We start from the raw sequence: 14,457 nt of genomic DNA on the forward strand, positions 1-14,457 counted from the left end.
CTAGCTCCATTCAGGGTGGGATAGAGGAATAACCGTGAGAATCTCTGGCCAGAGATATGAATGCACCCACTGCTACTCTCCATGCCATGTTTGAAATGGCCCTACAGATAGTCAGCTGAGGCCTGAAGAACCTCTAGGCAGACAAGCCTGAACTCCAATTAAACCTTTTTAAAAAATTACATGTCAGTGAAGAATTTTGCTTCTCTCTTCCAGATCGAGCACCAGCAGCGTGTGAGCCAACCCAGGCAGCCCCGGTCAGCACGCAGAGATGCCAGATGCTGCCTCTCACCTGCCCTTCTACTACGGCAGCATTGCCAGGTCGGAAGCGGAGGAGTACCTCAAGCTGGCGGGGATGTCGGATGGCCTGTTCCTGCTGCGGCAATGCCTGCGCAGTCTGGGGGATACGTCCTCTCCATGGTCTGCAACCTGCAGTTTTACCATTACGCCATCGAGCGCCAGATGAACGGTACCTACGCCATCGCTGGGGGCAAAGCGCACTGCGGGCCGGAGGAGCTCTGTGAGTTTTACTCTAAGGATGCCGACGGGCTCTGCTGCACCCTCCGCAAGCCCTGCAACCGCCCCAGCGGCGTGGAACCCCAGCCCGGTGTCTTCGACAGCATGAGGGACAATATGGTGCGCGAATATGTCCGGCAGACGTGGAAACTAGAGGTACTGGCCGTTGCCAAAGGTGGTGTGGGACCGTGCAAGGAGTGCTCCCCGGGGGCTTGCTGCCACTTGCTGCCCTGAGCTCCTCTGTCGCTGCTGTCCCCCTCTTACAGCATGGGAAACCAAGGTCCTTCTCCTCAGAGGCTGCTGGCACTAAGAGCAGTCTTAAATCTCTCTCTTTTCCAGTTTCTTCTTCAGAAACAGGGCTAAACATCTTCCCAAGCCCTCAGATTCTTTCTCTGAACAACTGGTGTTGCGTCTGCTCTGCAGGGCGTTGGAGCTCACTCCCCATTTTGCAACCATTTCCCCATGTGCCATTTGCTCCTCTGCAGCACATGGGATGCTCGCTGCAGTTAGATCATCACTCTCCATGGGAGGTGCCTGTGCCTCCGTAACACTGTGTTGAAGATGTAATAGTGATAGTTTAATAAAATCTGGTAAAAACCAGATTTAAATTCTTGCTCAGGCTTTTGTCACTCTTTGAAGTCAGTGGACGTTTTGCCTATGAGGCTGTGTTGCTCACCAGCCTGGGCTGCAGCTCCAAGGATGTCATTGCATCTTCCACAGCCAGGAGGAAATGGCCCACCTTTGGTAGGCAGGGTCTCAACCTTAGTTAATTAGTTAATTACATTCAATTCAATTCAAGCCAGCTGGGTAATAATAATTGGATGCCATAAGGCTGTGGTACTGGGGACTGGATCAGGTCTGTCTGTTATTTACATTTAAACATAGCTACAGAGAGGTTCCTGCATTTTATTGCAGACTGGAAAATATATAATATATCTATAAGGCAAAAGTCTGTAAATGGTCACACTGCTTCACACACAATTTCCCTTTGCCTGCTGTCACCTCGAGAGTGGCTACTCAGACACTTCCAAGTCCTCGCAGAAAGATGGCTCAGGCACTCACTTTATGAAGCCTTTCTACAAGAGATCTCTAAATTTTGCCTATTTTAGACAGAAGGTGCTTGACAGAATGACTTACCCATAGGGTTTCTCCTTGAAGCTGATCTGTGGACACTGGTAGATAACACAAAGGACATTGCCGCCTACTGGCAAACAAAAAACTACAGCCGTTTATAAAATGTATCTGGCCAGTAAAATTAATTTAGGGGCTCCCACATGATTTCCAAACTGCACTGCTCTTGATAAGTTGTACTGTCTGGGGACAGTGAGCCCCAGGAAGGCAGAGGCACCAGAAAGATGTCCTGCTCTCCCAGGAATGTGAGGCTGAAAGACACTCTGCAAGCCTGACTTCAAGATTCTCCATAGGAATAGATGACTTCTGTCTTCTGTCACCAGCAAGTCAATGGACTTCAGGGGATTCGATGGATGGGACCAATTTAGATAAGCAAGGAACTCTGCTCTGCAGCAGAACAGAATTCAACCTGCTATTGCTACAGGCATGATTAAGGCCACAGGCTACAGGCATGATTAAGGCCACAACTATGAGACCTTTCAAGTTTCCTGTGTCATCTGCCCAAAAAGGTGTAAAATAAACTGTGCTGAATCACAGAATCATAGAATCATAGAATGGTTTGTGTTGGAAGGGACCTCAAAGATCATCCAGTTCCAGCCCCCCTGCCATGGGCAGGGACACCTTCCACTACACCAGGTTGCTCAAAGCTTCATCCAACCTGACCTTGAACACTTCCAGGGATGGGGCAGCCACAGCTGCTCTGGGCAACCTGGTCCAGTGCCTCACCACCCTCAGAGGGAAGAATTTCTTCCTTATATCTGATTTAAATCTCCCTCTTTCAGTTTAAAGCCATTGCCCCTTGTCCTATCACTACATGTCCTTGTCCAAAGCCCCTCTCCAGCTTTCTTGTAGGCCCCCTTTAAGTTCTGGGAGGCTGCTATAAGATCACGCTGGAGCCTTCTCTTCTCCAGACTGAACAGCCCCAACTCTCTCAGCCTGTCTCCATAGCAGAGGTGCTCCAGCCCTCGCATCATCTCCGTGGCCTCCTCTGCACCTGCTCCAGCAGCTCCATGTCCTTCTTGTGTTGGGGACCCCAGAGTTGAACGCGGCACTGCAGGGGAGTCTCAGGAGAGCAGAGCAGAGGGGCAGAATCCCCTCCCTCGACCTGCTGCCCACACTGCTTTGGATGCAGCCCAGGGTACGGTTGGCAACAGTGCAACAGAGTGGCAGGAGATCTCATTTCTCACTCTCTTCCAGGGTGACGCACTCGAACAGGCCATCATAAGCCAGGCTCCGCAGGTGGAGAAGCTCATCGCCACCACAGCCCATGAGAGGATGCCCTGGTACCATGGCAGCATCGCCCGGGATGAAGCTGAACGGAGGCTCTACTCTGGGGCACAACCTGATGGGAAATTCCTGTAAGTATGCAAGACCCTGGCAGACGCTGTGATCCCTGTACTTTTTAGCATTTCCCCACCTCTGCTAGCCTACAGTTATTTGTTTCACGTGACAGTTCTGGAGAGGAGGTTTAGTTGCATACGGTCAGATTGTGGCTACAGATCTTTCAAAGACAAGGTCTGACACCTCAAACTTATCATTGTTCAGACAGTGTCTGGCCTCCATGAAGAGCCAATCTTGAGCTTTATTTGTTTCTCATGTTTAGATATCTCTATGCAGTATGCTTGTTAATGCACCGGATGACATGAGATATAGGGTTCAGTGGGTGAAGACATTTAACACAGGCACGTAGACAATGGATGGTCAATAAAACACAGAAGAAAGCATTTGCTCTGCATCTCAGCTGGAGTGAGACAGCTCTTCATTTAATTATCTACTGAATGAGTTAGGGAAAGAAAGAATTAGCTGGAGAGGGTGGAGGAGAGGGGCAAGAGACTGAAGATGAAGGGTTCTTCCTCAGCCTCCACAGAGGGGTGCCAGGAAGGTAGCAATTCCAACAGTAGGGTGCAGGGACATCTTACCAAATGTCCACCCAGTGACCTACAACAACTGCAGCCATGATAATTTGCAGGGCAAAACTTAGAATTGTTTTTAATAGTTCTCCTTCCTACCAGGCTGAGAGAAAGGAAGGAGAGCGGTGCCTATGCCCTCTCTCTCGTCTATGGCAAGACAGTGTATCACTATCGGATAGACCAGGACAAGTCTGGCAAGTACTCCATCCCCGAGGGGACCAAGTTCGACACACTCTGGCAGGTAACATACTGTGGGATGCTGACCACTGGTGTCCTAATAAAGCAAAGGCATTTTTCCCTTGTTATAGCTGCCCAAGCCTTGATGGACAGGAAAGGCCATGTGGAGCTTTAAAGGCTTTAAGACTGTCCGTGGGTGGTTGTAGCCCCTTCCAGAAAACCCTTACGTTCCCTGGGTCTGGGCTGGCAATGAGCTTGCCTCATTGCACTCATTTCTGTGCATACCTAGCTAAGTAGATCTAAGTCTAGGATATCACAGCAGCTCTGGAATAGTGCTGGCTTTACCACTGCCTTCATGCCTTACACCAGTGCGGTGCCACTCCAAGGAAACAAGAGGATTAGTGCTTTTAATTTCTAGCTTTAAGCCAGGATACTTGAGATGGTTATATTAATTACACTTGCACCTCACCAGCAAACATCACACCTTCAGCCAGAGTGTGCACCTGGGACCTCTGCCTGCAGCAAGCCGCGATGAGATTGCTCATCCCAGGCTGTCCCTCGTGTGCATCCCACACACTGCTCCTGGACTGGTCAGACTGTTGCGTGCAGATTGCCTCTTTATTTTCCAAGTGGCCGACTTCTGTGAAAAGAGTAGGGGAGGCCAGAAGTCTTGAGCCAGCTGCCAAAATCTTCGCATGACAGAAGATCTGAGTGCCAGGAGACACATCCTATCACCCCTGAGTCAGGGGCTTTGGGAAGTGGAGACGGCTGTAATGCCCCAGCAGTTCTCACGAGGGTGAGGAAAGGTTCTTAGAGAATGTGACACATGGCCCAGCAGCTCTTGGCACTGCTGGGGAGTCGCATGCCCCTCCCCAGAGCCCTGCTCTACCCCATGGCACGTACCTCGGGCCTGCTCCAGGGAACAGATAGCAGCGCTTCCTCCTAGGCAGGGGTATCCGTGGGACAGTAATTCTGTTTTGCTGAATTTTTTCAATTCCCAGGACTGTTTTCACTCTGAATTTCATTGAAAACAAAGACTTTGGGGCATTTTTACGGAAACAGAACCATGCCAGGCTCCCAATTGGCAGATGAAATCTGAGCCAGACAGGAGGGGAAAAGAAAGCCTCGTCTCCCCTGCGGTATGGTGGTCAGGGGCTGGTCTGGTTGTCTCCAGCCAGAGTCAAGTCCCCACTGTACATGAACCAGTGACTGCTGCAGTGAAAATCTGCCCAGGATCCACAGAACTAACCCTGGGGCTCATCTGGGAAAGCAAAAGGTTTCTCTCAGGCTTTATCAAACACGACACGACTTAGAAACCTTTATGGCTGGGACAACAATAACATTACCCTGCAAATGCCTTACCCAGCTCTCCTACTGGTGATTTTCCTTTTGTCTTTCTGTGGTCCTTATCTAATTTCCCAAGTTCTTTCCAGCTCTGGCAGATATCCAGGTATGCACGCACTTGCTCTAGGAGATCCCTGAGTGCACAGATAGGAGAGAAGAGAAAGAAATATTCTAGTCCCTGTCTGCCATAAATCTGAGAGAAATCATTGCCATAAGCCACACAAGTTGCCTGCAAGCTGAAAAAAAAGAGGTTATTTTTTCTTTGCAATAGTCTCTTTTTTCTCTCATTCCTTTCCCAGTTGGTGGAGTACCTGAAACTCAAACCAGACGGGCTGATTTTCTACCTAAGGGAAGCCTGTCCCAATCCCAACATGCCAGGTGAGCTGATGTCTCTCAGTGCCATCCCTGGCCTCGGTTTACAACCAAGTGGGGCCCATTTAAGCAGCATTAAGTCAAGTTTCTTTTACCATGTCCAACCTTGCTCAGACTCTGGCGGTGAGGGAACGGTGAGGTCTCTGCTCCTCTGGCAAACTGGACAAGTCTCACATCATGTTGTCTGCTGAAACTGACCACTCTCCAGGCCAGGACTAGGGTGGCACAAAGACAGGAGCGGGTGGAGGAATCGGTGCTCCAAATGGATTAGGGACTTCTGATGCCAAACATATGCTTTCTGAAAACAACCTGCTTTTTAGACAGCAGGAAACAACATGTCCTGCAAGTCTGGTTCCTGGTGGGTCTCTTGAGCTGAGCACTGAAAACCATGGATCACTTTGTACTGGCCTGAGTATTACAAACGTCACTTCAGAGCCTGTCCGTGGGACCCCCACTCTCCTGGCAGGGGCCTCTGGGGTACAGGTCAGCCAGCCCCTGGGACTGATGGAGACTGTAGGGCCCTCCAGTGGGCCTGCACCTCCCCTGAGGGCAGCTCTGGAAATAACGCCCACATCCAGGCTCATTTCCACACCTTTTTTGGCTAAAGCTGTGGAAACTGGCCTTTGTAGGGGAGGGGATCAGACCCAGGTGTCCACACAATTGTTCAAGGACTGATGATGGTCTGATCCTGCTTGGAACATAGGCAGGCTTTTAATAACAACTTCTCTCTCCTGATTCACAGCATCTGCAGCACCTGTTCCACCAACCCACCCCTCCATGAGCGTAAGTTTTGGGGAGGATCTGTTTATTGGTACCTCAGTAGTTTAATGTTACTGCCTTTCAAGCTTGCTGATCAAACTCTGCTCTTCTCTAAAAGGCAATAATTCAAATGGAATATATTAAGCCCAGTTGCAAAGTTGTCCCCTTTCCAGCTTGGATGGGGACGAGGAATAGCTGGGCACAGCTACCATCGGAGCTGAAAATGGTTTCCATTCATACTGTGTTCCTTGCAACATGCAAGCCTGTCCTTGGGGAGCCCTCTGCCCCCTCCCCTCTTTGCCAGGCAGGAGCGAGGAAGACGTGGTCTGATTCTGGGAACACTCAGCCTTGCTGCTGGCCGCTGGCCACCGGCCAGGTCTTTGTGCTCCCTCTGCGTCCCTGGCCTCGGGGTATGTCTGCACTCAGTCACTGCTCCGAGTGCCGAGCAGTGTTGAAACCAGCTAGTTTGGGCTGTAGGAGCAGCCCATCCCAGAGCCTAGCAGAGGCTAAATAAAGGCCTGAGCATCCACCCATCTTCTCAGAGAGCTTTCACAATCTGTGGTGGGCTCTCATGTTGCAGCAACTCTGCTGCGAGCACCACTGGCATTCAAAGCTGTGCTGGACAAACATGTACCATATTGCTTCGTTGCTGTCTGCTTGTGGGACAGGGGCTGTTTACAATGTCCGTGTGTGCTCGTGGGGGCCACTCTTCAGGCAGGCAGGTGTGCTAGCTGCGAGCTGAGCTGCCTCCAGGCTTCCCTTGGCTCCAGACAAGATGCAGAGACTTGGCTGGCAGGACCCCTGCTGCTGCAGGAGACTTGTCACTTTGAGATGGGGAAAGCAGAGGGGGCAGAGAGAAAAATGCATCCTTGCGTGCGTGCCCCTCACTGCTTGAGTAAACACAGAGCCCCCACCACCTCACCCTGCACAGCCCACAGGCTGGGTTACTGAAGGGAATGATGGATCCAGGCTCCGTGGCAGTGCATCCCTCCAGCGTCTGATCTCTGTTGTGCAGCTGCAGTGAGGGTACCTGCCAGCTGGGACTGGAAGGGAAAAACTGGCTTGATACTACTCCAATCTCGTGTGCCCACCTCGGTGCCTTTTAGAGGAAGTCACCAGTTGGGGGTCTGTGGGCTGTAGTCTCCCTGTCCCTCTCCTCTCCCATTTCAGACTAAAGCACTTTCCCCTGTCTGCATTATCCTCTTCATCCCCATTTCTTTTCCAGAAACACCTTGGGCCTCTCAATGCAGATGGATACACACCAGAGCCTGTAGGTGAGCATCTCTGAAAGCCCTGTCCTCCTGTTAGGAGGAGAGGGCACCTGGGGATGCCCCAGGAACCATGAGGGTTACCTGACACATCTGTATCATCTTCTGGTCAAAGAGCTAGAAGGTTCCTTTCTTCCAAAGGCACCCAGGAGCATCCCACTCATTTCAGGGCAAAACTGCCCACACTCAGTACCTGGCAAATCAAGCCCTGTCCCGCTCCCCATCACACCCAGTAAATCAAGCCCTGGCCCATTCCCCATCTTGCCTACTAAATATTCAGTTACATTTCAGTGGGGTGAAGTCATGCACGTGCCCAGGTCCTGCAGGGTCAGAAGTGTGGAGTGGGAATGCTCAAACAACTTTCCCCATCCTGGCTCCTTCAGCAGCTGTATGTAGGAGAGGCCATGGGTTGTGGCAGGAAGGGAGATGCCCAGAAGGGAGGTTTGAGTGCTGGAGCTTGAAGGAGAATTGACCAAGAGACTAGAGAAAACCTTCCCAACTAGTGAAGGAGAGAGGGAAGGGGAAGAGTACGTTGTTTACAGCTATGAAGAACTGTATCTCTTGGGCAGGTGCAGGGAAGTCACGCCTGCTACCCATGGACACCAGTGTCTACGAGAGCCCATACAGTGACCCCGAAGAACTGAAGGATAAGAAGCTTTTCCTGAAGAGGGACCACCTGATGATTGACGAAGTGGAACTGGGGGCAGGAAACTTTGGCTGTGTCAAGAAAGGAGTCTACAAAATGAGAAAGTGAGTGCTGCCCTGAAGGATGCCAAGGAATGGGAAGAGAGTGCTCCAGGCTGAGCTCAGAGGTGTCCCCAGCTATTCTGTTTCTAGCTACATGGCCCCTAAAGTGATAACGGGGTGGACGTATAAGAGATACTCTGGAAGGTCAGTGATGGCTTTCCACAGGCTTTCAGTGACAGGCTTGCTGCCCTGAGAGTGTGATCTGCACTGCATATTCCTGGGCATGAGACTGCCACTTCTGAGGTCATCTTGGTCCATGGCAGGGCAAAGGAATGAAACTGAAGAGGTGTGCTATCTGTGACTCTGTTACTAGTTGTCCACGAGCCCACAAAGATGGCTTTTTCCCACGTTGTGCCTGAGTTTCCCCCTTGAAAAATAGCCATGATGATGTGTGTGGTGATGTGCCTTCAGATCTACAGATGGCAAATATTGGCCTATACTTATAAGGGTGAGGTGACCCTTTTCTCTTTGGCCTTCTAGCAGGCCCGGGATAACAGTATTGTGCAGGGCTCCACCAGAACAGGCTACTGACATTGCTGTTGAGAGATCAAACAGTATCACATGAGAGGTGGTTTGCATTCCTGGCTGTGATACATCAGTCCAGCTGCTGTTTAATTCATCCCATGTGTGTTCCTCTTGCACCTCGTGCAGGAAGCAGATCGACGTGGCCATAAAGGTGCTGAAGAGCAACAATGAGAAAACAGTGAAGGATGAAATGATGAAGGAAGCCCAGATCATGCATCAGCTGGACAATCCCTACATTGTCCGCATGATTGGGGTCTGCGAGGCAGAGTCCCTGATGCTCGTGATGGAGATGGCTTCTGGAGGACCACTCAACAAGTTCTTGGCTTCCAGGAAGTGAGTACTGAATAAATGTGGCTGGCTGATTTTCTGCACTTCTCATCAAACACTCTGCTGCCAGGAAAGCCTGGGTTTGTAGGTGGAGGGAAGGTGATAACAGCAGAAAGAGATGTCTTTTCTTGTAATGTATGAGCTGGACGTATGAGCTGATGCTTCTGGAGCAGAGATGTCCACATTTATTCTCCCTCGCAGCTAGAAAACTTGGAGGGGACCATAGTGTACAGAGTACTGACAGGTCCTTTGTTACTGCATTGTCCTTTCATCTTCCCCAGAGACGAGATTACAGTCAGCAATATTGTGGAGCTCATGCACCAAGTGTCTATGGGGATGAAGTACTTGGAGGAAAAAAACTTTGTCCACAGAGACCTGGCAGCCAGAAATGTCCTGCTGGTCAACCAGCACTATGCCAAGATCAGTGACTTTGGACTCTCCAAGGCTCTTGGCGCTGATGACAGCTACTACAAGGTAAGTGTAAGCACAGCGAAGGATCCAAATAGCTGGCAGGAGCCATCCTAACTGGGGGGCTGAGACCCACAGAGGCAGGGGGCCGGGACTCTTCCCAGGAGTCCTGCTGCACAATCACATCACACCCTGGCTCGCCTCACTGCTGTGACATCAAAAGGGGCTTTGCAAAGCTCCACGTGGCAAGGATGCAGAGGCAGCAAGGGGGATGCAGCACAGTGGGATGACAAGAGAGAGGAGACAGGAGAACAAAGAGCAGGGAAGAGAAGGTGATGAAGACTGAGCCAGGGGTGATCTTCCCAGCAGTGTGCACCAGTGCACAACTGCACTGAACCCTGGGGCTGGGGTGCGTGGGGACCGTGGCACTGCTGGACATCATCCTTCACCCACTGACGGCTGAGCAGGGCTAGCAAGACAACAGGGACTGAGCTGGGGTTTGGGGCTCAGGGCTTAGGACTCAGGGCTTGGGGTCTTGAGGTCCCAGCCCAGGACAAGGGGATTTTTTCAGCACCATGGAATTGCATTTGACACAAACATTTTGCAAAGCAGAATTCCTGTTCAGCTCAGAGCAGTCTGTGGAGCCTGAGGGTGGAAATGTTCTTCTTTGCTTTGCTACAGGCCAGGACAGCAGGAAAGTGGCCCTTGAAATGGTATGCCCCGGAGTGCATCAACTATCACAAGTTCTCCAGCAAGAGCGATGTATGGAGCTATGGTGTGACCATGTGGGAGGCCTTCAGCTATGGGCAGAAACCATACAAGGTGAGGCAGAGCTGAGTCCGTCACAGATGGACGCTGCAGTCTGGTGTCCTGCTCTGCAACAGGCTGACACCCACTGAAACTGCAATTTCTATTTCCTTGAGTGGGTGCTCTTCCCACTGTTGAACAGAGGGGAAAGGAGGCAGGATCGCTTCCGTGTCACGAAAGGCACCAATTAGTTTGACTGGTTCCTGCAGCTTTGTGTTCGTTTAAGGGAGAAGAAACACAAGCCAAAACTAGTTTGGGTTTGAATCAAAGCAGATCTTCTCTTTGATCCTTCTGCTTACTTGCAGAGCTGAAAAATCTGTTGCTCAGGCACTGCTTTGCTCGGACTTGGGATGGGGTCTGCAGGCTGGGCTGACCACAACGTGAGACACCACTACTGGGTGCTGGGGTTGAAAACAGTACATGGTGTGTGGTGCACGGATCCAAAGTGCTACCCCAGGCCAAGCTCTAATCTGTCTCTTCTAATCCTGTTGCCAGCTCCAAAAACATTAAAGCATTTTTCCCACTTGGTCCTATCCTAGAAAATGAAAGGGCCAGAGGTCATCAGCTTCATAGAGCAAGGGAAGCGCATGGACTGCCCCACGGACTGCCCGGCAGACATGTACGCACTCATGCAGCAATGCTGGACCTACAGGTAAGGCTTTCCCTAGCTCAACTCTTTGCTGGGTGGCAGGTCCCTCAGAACAGCACATTCTGTCTGGATGGTGGCAACAGAAAGCAAATGGTGTCTCCTGCTTTGGTCACATTCCACAGTCTATGATGAAAGATGCACTTATTTCTTTATTATCATACCCCTCCATTTGCCTGCACCAACCCTGGAAGATGTCAGAGCCTCTGTGCCTTTGCCCCTCTCCATCCCAGAAAAGTCTCAGCTGCCCTCCTAAGCCCTGGCACAACCAGCCTGCTCTTCCTCCCCAGGTTCTTCTGTGCTCGTTATATTCTCTTTGCATCAGTCCACTTTTGTCTCTCCTGTTGATTCTATTTGTTCCTTTCTGCCCTTGCAGATGGGAAGAACGTCCAGGATTTATTGCTGTGGAAAACATAATCCGTTCCTACTACTACAGTATTGCTACCAAGACAGAAAACGGGCCAGAGACAGAGGACAAGTCAAAAGCAACTCTTCCTTGAGTTTCCCTCATGGCTCCTGAACACATCCCCTCCCTGCATGGGACCTGGAACAGCAATTTGTGAATTTTTGCTTTAATCTCTTACATGGCAGTTTTATTTCTCAAGTAGTTCCAGAACTAAGAACCTGGGAGACGATGCTGCCACAGCAGATAAGAGCACTCAGCTGTGCCTCGTGTCTCCATGGTTTACATCTGCAGCCTGACTCAGCGCAGGACAGTACAGACAGTATTATAGTTCTTTCTTACCCACTTCCAAAACTATCCCAGGACCTCAGAGCTTAACGACTACCAGGCTCACTAAGGATGAACTGTGTTAGCTGCAGCAGACCTGGATTTTTCCAGATCCCCTAAAAACCAATTCTTTCACAGGAAACCACCAAGTACACATTTCTGGTGAGGTTTGCACGGGGTGTGATACAGGACAGGGAGCCATCGAGTCCCTTTCTCCTGGGTTTAGGGCAAGAAGCAGCTGGTGTGCTGCCCGCTCCCAGCAGAGATGGAGAGAATCAGGGGGACAGAGCTCCACGTACCCACCAGCCACAGCACTCACACCCCAGGGCACTGCCATGCGCCTGTTCAACACAGAGCACAGGATACATCCCCCATGCACTGCCACAGCCCTCCAAGCTGGTTATGGCTCCTGGAACAACTAAACTCCCAGGACCCATTGCTCAACTCCTGGATCCCATATGGCCCCTCTGTGCTACTGAAATGAGCATCTTGCTCTTTAAGCCTGAAAAATGGTCACTGTGTAAATAAACTATTCTATATTTTTTAACATATTTATGGCTCAGACTATTGAACTGTCATAAATATTTGCAACTGCTTCAAGCTGAGAAGAAAATAATTGTAATTTCCCTTGACTAGGCCAGGGTTTCCTTCCTTGATGCTCTCTATAACCCTGCAGAGTCACCAACAGGGTCACCCTTGGGCTGACTTCGCTGCAGAGCTAGAGCTTTCTTGCAGCTTCCTTGCAGCTAATGGCATGTACAGATGCTCAGCTGAGTCGACTGTGGAAACCCACCTATTAAGCCTTGTACTGGTCTACCCCTGTCCCTGGGCACAGTGGATTACCCATGTTGGGGGGAGTGTGGTCTGCACTGTTGCAGAGAGCAGAGTGGTTGTGAAGGCTGGGGAAGGGGGGGAAGCAGAAGATCAGAGCCCTGAGATACAGTGAACAGAAGAGCTTATCTCTCACCATCTTCTGGTATCTGAAAGCCACACGATAGCTCAGTACCTTGTCCTGGAGGTAAAACAAACAGTTACAGCCCAGGTCAGGGCACAGCCCTTATCTAAAACCTCAATGGGAGGTGGATTTGATCTAAAGACAGTGGTTCCTGGGGAGTATTCAGGTATGAGGCCTAAATTACCCTCTCAGTACAGCTTGTTAAAGCACTCAGAGAACCTAGGTCTGATAAAAAACAAGAGTGTTCCCCTCTCCTTGCTTAGGCTACAGCCTCTGGTGAGACCAACTGTTTATGCACCCAAGAATTTTCTCTCTCAATCCCATTAACTTGTCCTGTATGCTTGAGAACTTTGGACATATCATCTCTACCTGTAGAGGGGAAAACAGAGGTATCAGAGGAGAAAGGGGCTTGTTCCTGTTTGTTCAATGAGTTAGTGGTAGAGATAGGAAAAAAATTATCTCCTGTGTCATGTTTTTCTCCCAGAGAGAGTAGATATTTTGCCTCCAAAACATTTTTTTTTAGACTTTTCTCTCTAAACAAATGAATTTTCTTGTTCAAAACGATTTCTCATACTAAATTTTCAGCTAAGTTGTTGCTGGTATTTTTTCAAATGGGGAAGGAAAGTACCAGAGAAGTCATACCCCAGAGGAGCTCCTGGTTTAGCTGGAGAGAATTTCAAGTGTGTGTGCACACATCCTGACTGACAGAATGTAAATCCCTCAAGATCATGCCACAAGAATAAGGGGCAGGGGTTTCTCCTCTGGAAAGCCATCTAGGCTGCGGATGTTGCTCTGGCTGTTCCAAGAGCATCACAAAATGTCAGGAGTTGCTGGGGGGGAAAATGAGAGTGAGACAACAGGACTCTGTGACTCATGCATCTCTGTGACTCCTGCTTTTGGCTTGTGCAAAGTTTGACAGTCACTCCCGACAGAATTTCCTTTGCCTTCAGGCACTGCCTCCCTCCTGGACATCCTCAGTCTGCAGTCACAGGGGGAGCTCAGCCCCCTCAGTAAGACACATCTCTGGGTCCCGCGATGCAATTGTCTTGCAGGCCAGGACAGCCTCTCTTCTTCCTCATCCACAGCATGGATATATTTACTTCTGTCCTCTCTGTTTGCCCACTGCTGGCAGGTCCAAATATTGAAACTCTTTGCTGGACCCGTCAGTCCTTTTGCTGACTGATCCCAGAGGCACTGGCTGTTCAAGCAAGAGTTGTGTCACTGATAAGTTAGCACAGATTCAGAGCTCAGTGCTCTGTGGCTGCTTCTGTTCTCCCACAAACTTCCTCAAATCCTCTTTTCTTGCTGATCTCTCCTCACCTCCTCTCCATTCACCCCGTTTCCCTCTGTTTTACCTTAATCTTTAAAGCTTTTCTGATTCTTGCACTCTCCATCTTGCAAGGGAAAAGATGAACTTCCATCTTCTAACTAAGCCCCTGCAGTGATAACACGAGACATGATAAAGTATCGATAATCATGTCTGATCAACACTATGTAACATCCCATCGTATCACCAATGCAGATCTATCTCATTCCAACCTATCTTATCACCAATAAGCCTATCTTATCCCCAGTACACGCCTATTTATCAACTGCACTGCGATATCGCAAGCACATACTGACCTTTCTATCTTTTTCAGCTATCTAGGCACTTTCATTTTGCTCAGCAGCACAGCAACTACGTGACTAACACAGCTCTGAGCTCACTGACCTTCGTGTCATAACCCTAAGTAATTTACTGAATCAATGCAAAAGTGTATTTTCAAAGCTAGCGCTGGATATTTTCCCCCCTCTCCCCAAGAAGTGCTGCTTATGAGGTTCCTTAGGGCATCGCTCAG

General features: G+C 50.0%; 2 protein-coding genes across 2 annotated transcripts; both read left to right on the forward strand.

Moving 5' to 3' along the window:
* Window positions 1-381: 381 nt before the first annotated feature.
* On the forward strand, window positions 382-6,536 carry LOC147526702 (tyrosine-protein kinase ZAP-70-like). Its single transcript, XM_086627494.1, has 5 exons — window positions 382-669; window positions 2,842-3,002; window positions 3,657-3,795; window positions 5,375-5,453; window positions 6,511-6,536. Exons 1-5 carry the CDS (start codon window positions 382-384, stop codon window positions 6,534-6,536), a joined length of 693 nt encoding a protein of 230 aa, XP_086483620.1.
* Window positions 6,537-7,431: 895 nt separating this feature from the next.
* On the forward strand, window positions 7,432-11,434 carry LOC104371008 (tyrosine-protein kinase ZAP-70). The gene is made up of 7 exons (XM_086627707.1): window positions 7,432-7,480; window positions 8,044-8,224; window positions 8,873-9,079; window positions 9,355-9,547; window positions 10,163-10,303; window positions 10,828-10,940; window positions 11,311-11,434. The coding sequence occupies exons 2-7, from the start codon at window positions 8,070-8,072 to the stop codon at window positions 11,432-11,434; spliced, it is 933 nt and encodes a 310-aa protein (XP_086483833.1). The 5' UTR covers window positions 7,432-7,480; window positions 8,044-8,069.
* The last annotated feature ends 3,023 nt before the right edge of the window (window positions 11,435-14,457 follow it).

Source organism: Tauraco erythrolophus, chromosome 28 (assembly GCF_009769465.1).
Source record: "Tauraco erythrolophus isolate bTauEry1 chromosome 28, bTauEry1.pri, whole genome shotgun sequence".
Classification (NCBI taxonomy): Eukaryota; Metazoa; Chordata; class Aves; order Musophagiformes; family Musophagidae; genus Tauraco; species Tauraco erythrolophus.